Raw genomic sequence first — 15,534 nt, 5'->3', positions numbered from 1 at the left:
GGTATACTGATTCCGGACCGGCCAGTCCTTGTGTCTGGTTGCTTGTACTAGTCAGACTTAAACCGGTATACTGATTCCGGACCGGCCAGTCCTTGTGTCTGGTTGCTTGTACTAGTCAGACTTAAACCGGTATACTGATTCTGGACCGGCCAGTCCTTGTGTCTGGTTGCTTGTACTAGTCAGACTAAACCAGTTTACTGACTCGGACCGGCCAGTCCTTGTGTCTGGCTGCTTGTACTAGTCAGTCTAAACCGGTATACTGATTCCGGACCGGACAGTCCTTGTGTCTGGTTGCTTGTACTAGTCAGACTTAAACCAGTATACTGATTCCGGACCGGCCAGTCCTTGTGTCTGGTTGCTTGTACTAGTCAGACTAAACCAGTATACTGATTCGGGACCGGCCAGTCCTTGTGTCTGGTTGCTTGTACTAGTCAGACTTAAACCGGTATACTGACTCCGGACCGGCCAGTCCTTGTGTCTGGCTGCTTGTACTAGTCAGACTAAAACCGGCATACTGATTCCGGACCGGCCAGTCCTTATTTCATCCCCTTAATGCGAGTGTCAGGAAGGGAAACAACAGGTACCATCTTTGATTCAATGGAGGCAGCATCAAACCACCCACCATCCGTCCAGGTCGATGCTCTATCCACTGCACCGCCCAGGCGGCATCAAACCACCCACCATCCATCCAGGTCGATGCTCTATCCACTGCACCGCCCAGGCGGCATCAAACCACCCACCATCCGTCCAGGTCGATGCTCTATCCACTGCACCGCCCAGGCGGCATCAAACCACCCACCATCCGTCCAGGTCGATGCTCTATCCACTGCACCGCCCAGGCGGCATCAAACCACCCACCATCCGTCCAGGTCGATGCTCTATCCACTGCACCGCCCAGGCGGCATCAAACCACCCACCATCCGTCCAGGTCGATGCTCTATCCACTGCACCGCCCAGGCGGCATCAAACCACCCACCATCCGTCCAGGTCGATGCTCTATCCACTGCACCGCCCAGGGGGCATCAAACCACCCACCATCCGTCCAGGTCGATGCTCTATCCACTGCACCGCCCAGGCGGCATCAAACCACCCACCATCCGTCCAGGTCGATGCTCTATCCACTGCACCGCCCAGGCGGCATCAAACCACCCACCATCCGTCCAGGTCGATGCTCTATCCACTGCACCACCCAGGGGGCATCAAACCACCCACCATCCGTCCAGGTCGATGCTCTATCCACTGCACCGCCCAGGGGGCATCAAACCACCCACCATCCGTCCAGGTCGATGCTCTATCCACTGCACCGCCCAGGCGGCATCAAACCACCCACCATCCGTCCAGGTCGATGCTCTATCCACTGCACCGCCCAGGCGGCATCAAACCACCCACCATCCGTCCAGGTCGATGCTCTATCCACTGCACCGCCCAGGGGGCATCAAACCACCCACCATCCGTCCAGGTCGATGCTCTATCCACTGCACCGCCCAGGGGGCATCAAACCACCCACCATCCGTCCAGGTCGATGCTCTATCCACTGCACCGCCCAGGCGGCATCAAACCACCCACCATCCGTCCAGGTCGATGCTCTATCCACTGCACCACCCAGGGGGCATCAAACCACCCACCATCCGTCCAGGTCGATGCTCTATCCACTGCACCGCCCAGGGGGCATCAAACCACCCACCATCCGTCCAGGTCGATGCTCTATCCACTGCACCGCCCAGGCGGCATCAAACCACCCACCATCCATCCAGGTCGATGCTCTATCCACTGCACCGCCCAGGGGGCATCAAACCACCCACCCACCACCCGTACAGGTCGATGCTCTATCCACTGCACCGCCCAGGCGGCATCAAACCACCCACCATCCGTCCAGGTCGATGCTCTATCCACTGCACCACCCAGGGGGCATCAAACCACCCACCATCCGTCCAGGTCGATGCTCTATCCACTGCACCACCCAGGGGGCATCAAACCACCCACCCACAATCCGTCCAGGTCGATGCTCTATCCACTGCACCACCCAGGGGGCATCAAACCACCCACCATCCATCCAGGTCGATGCTCTATCCACTGCACCGCCCAGGGGGCATCAAACCACCCACCATCCGTCCAGGTCGATGCTCTATCCACTGCACCACCCAGGGGGCATCAAACCACCCACCATCCGTCCAGGTCGATGCTCTATCCACTGCACCGCCCAGGCGGCATCAAACCACCCACCATCCATCCAGGTCGATGCTCTATCCACTGCACCGCCCAGGCGGCATCAAACCACCCACCATCCATCCAGGTCGATGCTCTATCCACTGCACCGCCCAGGGGGCATCAAACCACCCACCATCCGTCCAGGTCGATGCTCTATCCACTGCACCGCCCAGGCGGCATCAAACCACCCACCATCCATCCAGGTCGATGCTCTATCCACTGCACCGCCCAGGGGGCATCAAACCACCCACCCACCACCCGTACAGGTCGATGCTCTATCCACTGCACCGCCCAGGCGGCATCAAACCACCCACCCACCATCCGTCCAGGTCGATGCTCTATCCACTGCACCGCCCAGGCGGCATCAAACCACCCACCATCCGTCCAGGTCGATGCTCTATCCACTGCACCACCCAGGGGGCATCAAACCACCCACCATCCGTCCAGGTCGATGCTCTATCCACTGCACCACCCAGGGGGCATCAAACCACCCACCCACAATCCGTCCAGGTCGATGCTCTATCCACTGCACCACCCAGGGGGCATCAAACCACCCACCATCCATCCAGGTCGATGCTCTATCCACTGCACCGCCCAGGGGGCATCAAACCACCCACCATCCGTCCAGGTCGATGCTCTATCCACTGCACCACCCAGGGGGCATCAAACCACCCACCATCCGTCCAGGTCGATGCTCTATCCACTGCACCGCCCAGGCGGCATCAAACCACCCACCATCCATCCAGGTCGATGCTCTATCCACTGCACCGCCCAGGCGGCATCAAACCACCCACCATCCATCCAGGTCGATGCTCTATCCACTGCACCACCCAGGCGGCAGGTTTCAGCACAAATAAACGAACAAATGTTTCAGGATATATACATACAGTTTATTGTACACAACATCAACGTGTGGCGACACTGAAACTCAGGCAGTACAAGGAGATCAACCTTAGCCTCAGACAGACAGGCAGGAAATGTAGTCTCTTTCAAAAAGAACAAAGTCAGTGTGGATCCGTCCCTCACATAACCCACCCACCATTCATTAATGAAATATTTTTTGTGATGCTATCTGCTGAGGCCCTTATTTTTCTATTTGCTGGATCACAGAATATTTTTTTGTCAAAGTCAGAAGTGAGAGTCTGGGGACTGACATGTTTTTTTAAAAAAGTTGACATTGGAGGGGGAAAAAATGAAGAAAATAAATTAATTTACCATCTTTAGTGTGCTAGAACCTTTTTTTTGTCAAAATCAATAGGAATTAATTTTGTGAAAGTCAAGGACTTGTATCAATTACAAGGGACATGACTCTACATATACTATGCAAGGAAACCAACGACTCAGTGACTCAACAAATTTGTGAAATATTAATGTGAAGCCAAGCATCATATAAGATTTTCTGTGTGCTCTCAGTCGGCAAAAAACTTTTTGGGGAAAATTAAGATTCTCCTACTTTGGGTTGTCAGACCCATGATCCAACAAACATGAATGGCCTTATCATTGGAAAGTGACTTAGTGGGGGAGTTGGGTTTAACACCGTTTTTAACAGTATTCCAGTTATATCACGGCGTGTCAGCTTAATGTGGGAGGAAAGCATGAAGTGATGCAGGTCTCAGACATTAACCACTTCGTTGAAACCCACGAGCACGGGTATGGTGCTGACAAACCTAGAAACATAATCGGGGCGAACCGGGATTCGAACCCACAATCATAGGTTTCTGGCATGCCCAAGGGACGCAACTCTGCACAGCAGATTGCGGTGCCTTAGAAGACTCTGCCACCCTTGCCTCCTCTATCAGTGGAAAGACAGATATGTACATCTATTAGCATGTGAAATAAATACTTAATATAAGCATGTAATACGTTGGTAGCAGATAAATAATAGATAGCTATCTCCAATTTCTGACCAATGGACAAGTCGATAATACTTGAAAACATTCTTCTGCAAAAGGTTCTAAGAATGTGAAGTGTTGAACTTTAGCTATTGGAACTGGATTTAAAACCCTCCGTATAGAATGCATTCATGAAAAATAGGTTGAATTCTTTATGAATTATGCTAAATTCAATGATTGAATTTTCCCATGTTCAAATAACAGCTGACTGGGTCCATGAAATTAGTGGTTTTAACATCATCAACATCATCATCATCATCATCATCATCATCATCATCATCAATACTGAAGCAGAATCAAGCTAGCAACTGTCAAGTGATCTCATTCCAGTTCACATCAATATCATTTAGCCTACATAATGACTTGTTCCTATGACACCAGATGAGTGAGTGAGTGTGTGTGTGTGTGTGCGTGCGTGCGTGGGTGAGTGCGTGCGTGTGAGAGTGAGTGAGTGAGTGCGTGTGTGTGCGTGAGTGAGTGAGTGCGTGTGTGTGAGTGTGTGTGTGTGTGTGCGTGAGTGAGTGTGCGTGCATGAGTGAGAGTGCGTGAGTGAGTGAGTGAGTTGGGTTTAACACATCTCGGAACAGTATCCCAGTTATATCTCATGCTGTGTCAGCGTTATGTGGGAGGAAAACCTGAAGTGATAGTTGATCTTATATTTTTTATTTTTGTGGTCTGGAGGACTCAATAAGCATGTTGATTTAACTCAAACAAGATAACTAAATATTGTAAAACATTTTGCAAAATGATTGCAAGAAAATAATCTAAAGACTATGCAAGAACAATCACCACAGATCATTGATGAATTAAATGTATCCTTACGAATACAGTCCAACTCACAAATATGTTCCCCTGTAGCAGTACAACAGGGCCTTCTTCACATTTAATGTGAGTCATCTCTGTTCAAAATATGAAAACAATATTGGCAAAATATTAACAAAATTGCAACCTCGATAAGCTTAAAGCTTAAACAAAAAAATAAACACCAATTGTAGAAAAGGCAAACAAAAATATACAAACAATGTATACCAGTAATTGATGAAGATAACTGACATAGAGAACACAGAGAGCCTATGCACAAAGCAGGCCCAGACTTGGTGCTTTACCAGCTGAAGAAGGTCAATGGGAGTACACAAAATTTCTGCTGGTAAAATCATAAAGCCCCATAATATTTGTTCGGGGGCATAACTCTGCTTTCTCTTTAGGCCTGCCTGTGAAAACGGTTCCAGATGCATATACAAAAACCTTGACAACGCTGTCAACACAGCAAATATGTCATATGTGTACCAGTTATAAGTTTATAAGGGTGGTATGTGAGTATTGCCCTTGAAGTTGTTGTGTATTTGAGATAGAGTTTTACCAGTCTAGGAATATGTAGTCTACCTTCAATAAACAGTAAATCAAGGGACAAAACCTCATGATTGAACACTGGGGTGAAAAACTGTTTAATCAAAATCATAATTACATAAATTAGGATACTGACAAAGTGGTATTTTGAGGGGGCTTGATTTTTTCCATTTAAGCAGTTCTGAAAATGTTCAAACATGTTTGTCCTGCGGTATTACCAGGAACATTCCGTGGACAGGCGGTGTGTTCTGAAAAACACTCTGCTGTGAGTAAAAGCCAAAATATGGTTGGGTCCTCCTTTCAGAGTGGGTGAGTGAGTAAGGTTTTATGCTACTTTTAGCAATAATCTAGCAATATGACGGTGGGGACACCAGAAAATGGGCTTCACACGTTGTACCCATTTTGGGAATCGAACCCGGGCCTTCGGTGTGAAAAGCTGGCACTTGAACCACTAGGCTACCCCACTGCCTCTTCCTTCCCAAGCAAAAAAGTGTAGGTTTTGAAGCTCTGACTAAACAGTGTTATGTCCCTTTCACAAATCCCAGCCTCCTACCGGTCATTGTAGTCATTCCAAACAGATCATCCATCATTCCTCATAACTAACAGGGGCAGTTGGGTCAGGTAGCCTAGTGGTTAAAGTGTTCGCTCCGGCTTTGATTCCTGACATGTGTGAAGCCCATTTCTGGTGTCCACCGCCATGATATTGCTGGAATATTGCTAAAAGCAGCGTAAAACCATCCTCACTCACTCATGACTAAGAAAAAGCTTTTACAGCATTTCCAGGATTTCATCTACAAATTGTAACAAAATATTTCACATGTAATGAGTCATAAAAAGATGGAAAGTAGTGTTACAAATGTTAACTAAACCAACCAATCAGAGAACAGTTACTTTCAAACCTTGACCTTGGAAGATAAGTTCCCGACCTTCACCTCATGTGCCTATATATTCAATTTCACACACGGAGCAGTATACCGGTAGTACTTTGAGTATTGACCATGGTATCGGAATGTCGCGATGCAGGCCTTGGAAGGCTCATGATGATATTGGCAAAAAAAACTGAACAGTCATTAATGACAAATGAAATGAAATATATTCAGCAAAATCAACATGAATAAACCTGACCAACTATGGCAACTCCATATTGTTTAAATTGACTAGACTCTGTAATACTACACAATGTACCAGTTCGCTGCTACAGTGTTCAGTAATACTACACAATGTACCAGTTCGCTGCTACAGTGTTCTGTAATACTACACAATGTACCAGTTCGCTGCTACAGTGTTCAGTAATACTACACAATGTACCAGTTCGCTACTACAGTGTTCAGTAATACTACACAATGTACCAGTTCGCTGCTACAGTGTTCCCTAATACTACACAATGTACCAGTTCGCTGCTACAGTGTTCAGTAATACTACACAATGTACCAGTTCGCTGCTATAGTGTTCCGTAATACTACACAATGTACCAGTTCGCTGCTACAGTGTTCTGTAATACTACACAATGTACCAGTTCGCTGCTACAGTGTTCCGTTATACTACACAATGTACCAGTTCGCTGCTACAGTGTTCTGTAATACTACACAATGTACCAGTTCGCTACTACAGTGTTCCGTAATACTACACAATGTACCAGTTCGCTGCTACAGTGTTCTGTAATACTACACAATGTACCAGTTCACTGCTACAGTGTTCTGTAATACTACACAATGTACCAGTTCCCTACTACAGTGTTCAGTAATACAACACAATGTACCAGTTCGCAGCTACATTGTTCTGTAATACTACACAATGTACCAGTTCCCTACTACAGTGTTCTGTAATACTACACAATGTACCAGTTCGCAGCTACATTGTTCTGTAATACTACACAATGTACCAGTTCGCTGCTACAGTGTTCTGTAATACTACACAATGTACCAGTTCGCTGCTACAGTGTTCCGTAATACTACACAATGTACCAGTTCGCTGCTACAGTGTTCCGTAATACTACACAATGTACCAGTTCGCTGCTACAGTGTTCCGTAATACTACACAATGTACCAGTTCGCTGCTACAGTGTTCCGTAATACTACACAATGTACCAGTTCGCTGCTACAGTGTTCCGTAATACCACACAATGTACCAGTTCGCTGCTACAGTGTTCCCTAATACTACACAATGTACCAGTTCGCTGCTACAGTGTTCCGTAATACTACACAATGTACCAGTTCGCTACTACAGTGTTCCGTAATACTACACAATGTACCAGTTCGCTGCTACAGTGTTCCGTAATACTACACAATGTACCAGTTCGCTACTACAGTGTTCCGTAATACTACACAATGTACCAGTTCGCTGCTACAGTGTTCCGTAATACTACACAATGTACCAGTTCGCTGCTACAGTGTTCTGTAATACTACACAATGTACCAGTTCGCTACTACAGTGTTCCGTAATACTACACAATGTACCAGTTCGCTGCTACAGTGTTCTGTAATACAACACAATGTACCAGTTCGCTGCTACAGTGTTCCGTAATACTACACAATGTACCAGTTCGCTTCTACAGTGTTCCGTAATACTACACAATGTACCAGTTCGCTGCTACAGTGTTCTGTAATACTACACAATGTACCAGTTCGCTGCTACAGTGTTCTGTAATACTACACAATGTACCAGTTCGCTGCTACAGTGTTCCGTAATACTACACAATGTACCAGTTCGCAGCTACAGTGTTCTGTAATACAACACAATGTACCAGTTTGCTGCTACAGTGTTCTGTAATACAACACAATGTACCAGTTCGCTGCTACAGTGTTCCGTAATACTACACAATGTACCAGTTCGCTGCTACAGTGTTCTGTAATACTACACAATGTACCAGTTCACTGCTACAGTGTTCTGTAATACTACACAATGTACCAGTTCGCAGTGTTTCCCCTGGCTTTGGATGCTGCCAGTCCCTGAAAAATGCAACGACATCGCCTCAATAACTTGGTTAGATCAATACGTCATTCACACAAAGTTCCGTCACAATTTTCTCTCTCTTTTGAATATGTCACTATGGTTCGAGACTAAGTCGCTACAAATATATAATTAACCTCGAAGCAAAGCTAAATGTTATTTCCTGGCACTAAAAATAGACATAGGGGACAGACTACCTGACTTTGTTATACTTATATAAAATATACTTATATGAACATCGCCAATGTTTTGTTCAACAATAAAGATTTATAAGGTACTTTATTTGCCGGTCCACAGGGACTGGCAGTCACATGAATTACCGGTCCAAGCCTATTTTTACTGGTAAAAACTGGTAATTACTGGTAAACGGGAACACTGTGCTATTTTACCAATGAAAATTAGGATGCTAAACCAGTTTTTCCCATAAAAACAACATACAAGGTCACAGTAAGTTCATGGTCTCTTGTTTCAAGACAATGTGGCTTTACGGTCCACGCAACATACTGATCAATAACATCACCACCAGATTAACCAAGGTAGTTCCTGGTTTGTGATTGGTCTCAATAACATCACCACCAGATTAACAAAGGTAGTTCCTGTTTTGTGATTGGTCTCAATAACATCACCATCAGATTAACAAAGGTAGTTCCTGTCTTGTGATTGGTCTCAATAACATCACCATCAGATTAACAAAGGTAGTTCCTGTCTAGTGATTGGTCTCAATAACATCACCACCAGATTAACCAAGGTAGTTCCTGGTTTGTGATTGGTCTCAATAACATCACCACCAGATTAACAAAGGTAGTTCCTGCTTTGTGATTGGTCTCAATAACATCACCACCAGATTAACAAAGGTAGTTCCTGCTTTGTGATTGGTCTCAATAACCTCACCACCAGATTAACAAAGGTAGTTCCTGCTTTGTGATTGGTCTCAATAACATCACCATCAGATTAACAAAGGTAGTTCCTGCTTTGTGATTGGTCTCAAGAACATCACCACCAGATTAACAAAGGTAGTTCCTGTTTTGTGATTGGTCTCAATAACATCACCACCAGATTATCAAAGGTAGTTCCTGTCTTGTGATTGGTCTCAATAACATCACCATCAGATTAACCAAGGTAGTTCCTGGTTTGTGATTGGTCTCAATAACATCACCACCAGATTAACAAAGGTAGTTCCTGGTTTGTGATTGGTCTCAATAACATCACCACAGATTAGATCAGTAGGGGGGACCTGACAATAGTCACAAATATGTCTCCATGGTACTTTGGTTGTTTATCATCACCGGTTTCATGTTATTTTAAAAAATCATAATTCAAACCATATGACACCCCCAACTACGATCAAACCACTGCTCAATATATATTCTTCACCTTTCGCCAGGGAAATTCTTTTGAGTGTGATGGTTTGTTTTGCTTGTTTGTTTGATGCCGCACTCGGCAATATTCCAGCTATATGACGGCGGTCTGTAAATAATCGTGTCTGGACCAGTGATTGATATCATGAGCATCGATCCACACAATTGGGATCGATGACATGCATCAACCAAGTCAGCAAGCCTGACCACCCGATCCCGTTAGTCGCCTCTTACCACAAGCATAGTCCCCTTGGATTGCTGGGAGATGTCGTCCTGCGAATAGTATCCTACATGAAACTAAAACCCTTCGTCACCATTCACCCCTTTCCGTCACCTGCATGAAGACTCGTCCCCCTATCGATGAATGTTATGTGAGAAAATACAACAAACCAGTCAGAATGCGTGTATGATTTCAAGTTCTTCGTCAAAGAATCCCTCAGAAATAATTTTTGGTTTTACATACATCTTGCACCTAAAAATATACCCAAGACACAATTAAATGTGTTCAATAACACTGTATAATTCTGCATGCCCCAATGTGCTTTAAATTGTATCGGAAATATATATAATACATGGGAAATATATGTGAATTGTTGTAGGTGTGCCCGTTTGCGCTAAGACGGAACCCAGGCGCAAAAATGGCCATGAGAGGGACACAAGTCGCTATTCGTCACGAATGGAACTGAGACATGTTGAGTTACAAAAACAAACACAGAAAAGATATTGTTTCCCATCGCTAATGTTTCACCATCCTATCATATTATCAGTAGTATATATTCCATAGTGCCATGGACCGTATCAGTAGTATATATTCCACAGTGCCATGGACCGTATCGGAAGAGATATATTCCACAGTGCCATGGACCGTATCGGAAGAGATATATTCCACAGTGCCATGGACCGTATCGGAAGAGATATATTCCACAGTGCCATGGACCATATCGGAAGAGATAACACGGTCATTATAAAATCTCAACTTGTTGCTAGACTTACTATGAGCAACAGCTAGCCTGACAAAACTAACCATTACACCGAATACCTCTGTGTTAACTTCCCGAGGTGAATCAGGGCTTTACTACGAAATACTGAGATTTCTGCAATTGGCTCTCAGTAGAACAGCCATTGTTCGCATCCACATCAATCCTCCATGCCGCACCAAGCCTCAATCTCAGAATAGCCTCATCAGAGCCTCTTAAGGAATTAACAACAATAACATTACTATGGTTACAAAGAAATGCTGATGGTCTAAAAAACAAGAACATATAGCTGTGTTGCTATGGTGGCGGCTGTATTCTATAGAAATGGTATAAATCAAGAAAATACTTGGAAAAAAATCTGATTTTTTTTCTTAACTTTACTTCATTTCTTAACATGAATTTGGAAATGTTTAAGTTCCTATTGGGAAATGTTTAAGTTCCAATTGGGAAATGTTTAAGTTCCAATTGGGAAATGTTTAAGTTCCAATTGGGAAATTTGAATGTCACTTGATGCAGATTTGGGGCCAAACATCAGTTCCGAGCTGGTCTATATAATTCAACACCTTTAGATCCAAACTCAAGACCATCCTCTTCAAAAGACTAAGCGCTCTTGAGCAGGCAGTATGTCTGGATAAGTAGCGCTATATAAATGCTTCATTTGAATTTTGAATTTGGATTGAAATCCATGTTCTAACATTATAAAAGTCCATGCTAAAAACATAATTCCCGTGACAGTGTTCTCTTCTTTCCATCTATTATTGTACGAGAGACACACGACTGTGTCCACACTGACAGCACTGGCAGATACATTTCATATACACTCCGCAGAGAAGTTAAAGAAACCTAGATTTGGATCAAATAGCTATAGTAAATCTGTCAGTGAGTGAGTGAGTATTGTTTTACGCTGCTTTAAGCAATATTCCAGCAATATCACGGCGGGGGACACCAGAAATGTACCCATGTCAGGAATCGAACCCAGGTCTTTGGCGTGACGAGCAAACGCTTTAACCACTAGGCTACCTGACCGCCCAGTTAATGTCAAGGCCTGACAGTCAGACTAATAAACAAGGTGTTCCTTAACTTCTTTTGAGTAGTATATGTATCAACAACAAGTAGTTATAAATGGCAGTCAAAAGCAAACATATGTATTTACATAAAAACAAAAAAGTAAAGTTGAAATTAATACTAACAACAGTAGGTCAATTGTGAATACTTCACGGGTCTGTATACCCTACACTTCTCCATGACCTGTGAATACAACGTGAATACTTCATGGTACGTATACACAACGTACCCTTATCACCCGTGAATACAACGTGAATACTTCACGGTACGTATACACAACGTACCCTTATCACCCGTGAATACATTGCGCCGACATGCAGTGTCACAACTGTTAGCTAAACCAACCAATCAGAGATGTTACATACAACCTTGACCTTGGAAGGAAGGTCAGTTCCCGACCTTCACCTTATAGGCCTGTAATTTCTTCTTGGTTCAGACGAGAGTGAACTGACAAATCAAGCCATGGCGTGGTTCAGACGAGAGTGAACTGACAAATCAAGCCATGGCGTGGTTCAGACGAGAGTGAACTGACAAATCAAGCCATGGCGTGGTTCAGACGAGAGTGAACTGACAAATAAAGCCATGGCGTGGTTCAGGCGAGGTGCAGGCGAGACTGAAACTAGCAACAGTTCAGACCAATCAGTGTTCAGATTACTTTGGAAATATTCCTTGTGCGACGTGCCATGACTTTACGGCAGAGTGTGAATTAGTTCACTGGCCAGGAGGACTTGTCAACAAAAAATGTTCCAAGCTTCATCGTATTTTACGAGCCCTACTTAATGACTTAATTTTGTGTTAACTTTTGAACAGTCAGAAAATGTTTCAAGGCCAAAATAATGTCACTTTGATTTGGCTAGCGGGTGGGCAGCTACTGTAGGGTTCTCACAAAGTCATGCAGTCACTCAGGCTCCTGGCGTGCCAAAGGTAGGCAACTCTGCACAGAGCGTATTGCGGTGCCTTAGACAACTGTGCCCCCCTTGCTCCCCCAAGTCAAGGTTATTGACAGCGAATAGAAGCACAATAGCTACACAATGCGCAACACTTAGGTAAATACTACACAAGTATCGGAACTAAACATTATATTTACAGGAATACAGTTACAGGGTTACGCCGAAATGTGCGGCCAGAACACACTCATGTCTAAAATACATGCAGAAAAAAATATATTGCATCCGGAGGGACACACTCTAATGTACAGTGTGCCAAATTCTTGACACCAAATATAAATGTCTTGTAATTAAAGTAATTATCAAATCTAATTCTCAATATTCTCAAAAGTGTTCGATATTCTACCAGTAGTACACTGTACCATTTCTTTACTTTACAGGACCCTTGGACTTCATCCAGAGGGGGTCACCTTGACCCTTGGACTTCATCCAGAGCGGGTCACCTTGACCCTTGGACTTCATCCAGAAGGGGTCGCCTGGACCCTTGGACTTCATCCAGAGGGGGTCGCCTGGACCCTTGGACTTCATCCAGAGGGGGTCGCCTGGACCCTTGGACTTCATCCAGAGGGGGTCGCGTGGACCCTTGGACTTCATCCAGAGGGGGTCGCCTGGACCCTTGGACTTCATCCAGAGGGCGTCGCCTGGACCCTTGGACTTCATCCAGAGGGGGTCGCCTGGACCCTTGGACTTCATCCAGAGGGCGTCGCCTGGACCCTTGGACTTCATCCAGAGGGGGTCGCGTGGACCCTTGGACTTCATCCAGAGGGCGTCGCCTGGACCCTTGGACTTCATCCAGAGGGGGTCGCCTGGACCCTTGGACTTCATCCAGAGGGCGTCGCCTGGACCCTTGGACTTCATCCAGAGGGCGTCGCCTGGACCCTTGGACTTCATCCAGAGGGCGTCGCCTGGACCCCTAGGTTTGTAAGTAAAACCATGCAGAAATAGGCATCTCTAGTTCAGGCCACACTTATAAATATTCTTGAGTTCTTGCTCCCATCAGTTTTCCAAAATTACACAAATTAATAATCCTGATTGAAATATATTCAATTAAGGTTTTAAATTTTCAAATGTAAATTAATCCAAAAATCAACCTTGATAAAAGAAAATGCACTTTCCTGCCTCTCAATATCTTTCAAATACGAAATAAATCAGATCTGTCTTTACGAAAACTTCTAAAGGATTGCATGGCTTAGCTTAGGTACCATCTTCCTGATGCAGGGGAATTAACTGACTATCAAAGTCCAGTTTCCACCCTTGCCGAACTAGGCTTGTATTATGGAGTTACATTGTGGCTGGACAAATGAGTCTATGCATAGTCCAATCAAAATTGCACGACGAAATCGAAACTTAACGTTCGTAAACTGTAATACAGATTTCGGTCAATTGCAGATATTTTCCAAATCTTTTCATGTTTTTTATCAAGGTGCTCACGTGATCTTGCCTGGGTGCTGCCATCTTGTTTGAAGCAAATGCAAGTAATACGAGAGGTGGAATCTGATTGGTCAATAGGAGAGGCTTAGAAGGGACATAACTCATAACATCCACTGGTGGTGCTACGATCGAGCCCAGGAATTCCAACTTGGATCGACAAGGGTGGAAACTGTCAGTGAACAGTCTTGTACGGACATCAACATTACATGAGCTCACAGATGTAATATTGAGATTACAATTACAACACCGTTACACATGTTGCATGCTTACATTTACCAAATGCTTCAGCGAGACAGCTGGTCAAAGCACATGCAATATTTCACGACCAGTACCACATAACGTTCACTTTCCTCACAGAAAGTATTATTCATAGCACTGACCAAAACAGTCACTATACAACCACCAGGACTACAGCCGGCAGAACAACATACGACCTTCACCTTCAACTCTGCAAAGTGATTGCGTCACATACGACCTTCACCTTCAACTCTGCAAAGTGATTGCGTCACATACGACCTTCACCTTCAACTCTGCAAAGTGATTGGGTCGATGCGCGTCAACAGGTCTGAAATGATTAAACCACAGCTATGACATCACTCTATTGTTTCAACTGTAACTGACACTTGTCCCTCCCTTCTCTCTGCTCGACAAGAGTTTCCCTCCTACATTCATGGTACGTATATGCATTACGAACGTACTGGCTACGAACCACAAAATCGCACAAAATGCATGTGCAGTGCGAACATACAGGCCAGTTCAAATGCAGCATGGATATCGAAGCACTAAGTTAAACATTCTCATGTATTACATGTAGTTCATCTAGCAACTTTCCATCCAGCATATTTGTGTAGTGTCTATTTTCATATATTAATTCATCTTAAATTTCAGACTGTATTGTAAACCCATACACCCTGTATTTGTTCCTTTGATGCTGTAGTTTCAGCCAAATAACGCACACATAACTGAACATTCGTTAAAATAATGATACCCATCAATTTGTAAAGAATTTCCACTTTCTTGTGTACAATGAATCAATCAATCAATCAATCAATCAATCAATCAATCAATCACTTGACCTGAAAATGAAATTTTCGGAAAGAAATATAGTTGTTTTCTTCCTTTGTTCCAGAGGGCCAGATGAACTGTTTCAACCTGATGAGGTATCTGCTTAACCTTCGCAAAGTTGAAACAACCTCCAGTACAGGATGCTAAGACAAGTTTACCAAGCAAATCATTAATCAAGAAAAGTCGTGAACTGCGCCATCTAGTGGCTCATGAAATCCAAACAGCATACCAGAAGTAGCATACCAGAAGTAGCATACCAAAAGTAGCATACCATAAACAACATATCATCATGGAC

The 15,534-nt window shown here is 44.5% G+C and overlaps 2 protein-coding genes across 2 annotated transcripts; one reads left to right on the top strand and one right to left on the bottom strand.

Annotated features, from left to right (window-relative positions):
• Positions 1–637: 637 nt before the first annotated feature.
• LOC124125698 (proline-rich extensin-like protein EPR1) lies at positions 638–3,133 on the top strand. The gene has a single exon (XM_046489046.2). It carries the CDS (start codon positions 638–640, stop codon positions 3,131–3,133), a length of 2,496 nt encoding a protein of 831 aa, XP_046345002.2.
• A 7,499-nt stretch (positions 3,134–10,632) lies between these two features.
• Positions 10,633–15,534, bottom strand: LOC125383572 (S-antigen protein-like). The gene is made up of 2 exons (XM_048402078.1): positions 14,650–15,534; positions 10,633–14,608 (listed from the first exon to the last, which is right to left on the bottom strand). Exon 2 carries the CDS (start codon positions 13,632–13,634, stop codon positions 13,113–13,115), a length of 522 nt encoding a protein of 173 aa, XP_048258035.1. The 5' UTR covers positions 13,635–14,608; positions 14,650–15,534; the 3' UTR covers positions 10,633–13,112.

This window comes from Haliotis rufescens, unplaced genomic scaffold, assembly GCF_023055435.1.
Source record: "Haliotis rufescens isolate VD_foot unplaced genomic scaffold, xgHalRufe1.0.p SCAF_24, whole genome shotgun sequence".
Lineage (NCBI taxonomy): Eukaryota > Metazoa > Mollusca > Gastropoda > Lepetellida > Haliotidae > Haliotis > Haliotis rufescens.
Note: the sequence above shows the minus strand (reverse complement) of the source record. Positions and strands in the feature narration are given on the sequence as shown.

What these genes read in the sequence shown, in the direction of transcription:
- LOC125383572 (XM_048402078.1), bottom strand. Translation starts at nt 13,634, where the DNA reads ATGAAGTCCAAGGGTCCAGGCGACGCCCTCTGGATGAAGTCCAAGGGT.
- LOC124125698 (XM_046489046.2), top strand. Translation starts at nt 638, where the DNA reads ATGCTCTATCCACTGCACCGCCCAGGCGGCATCAAACCACCCACCATC.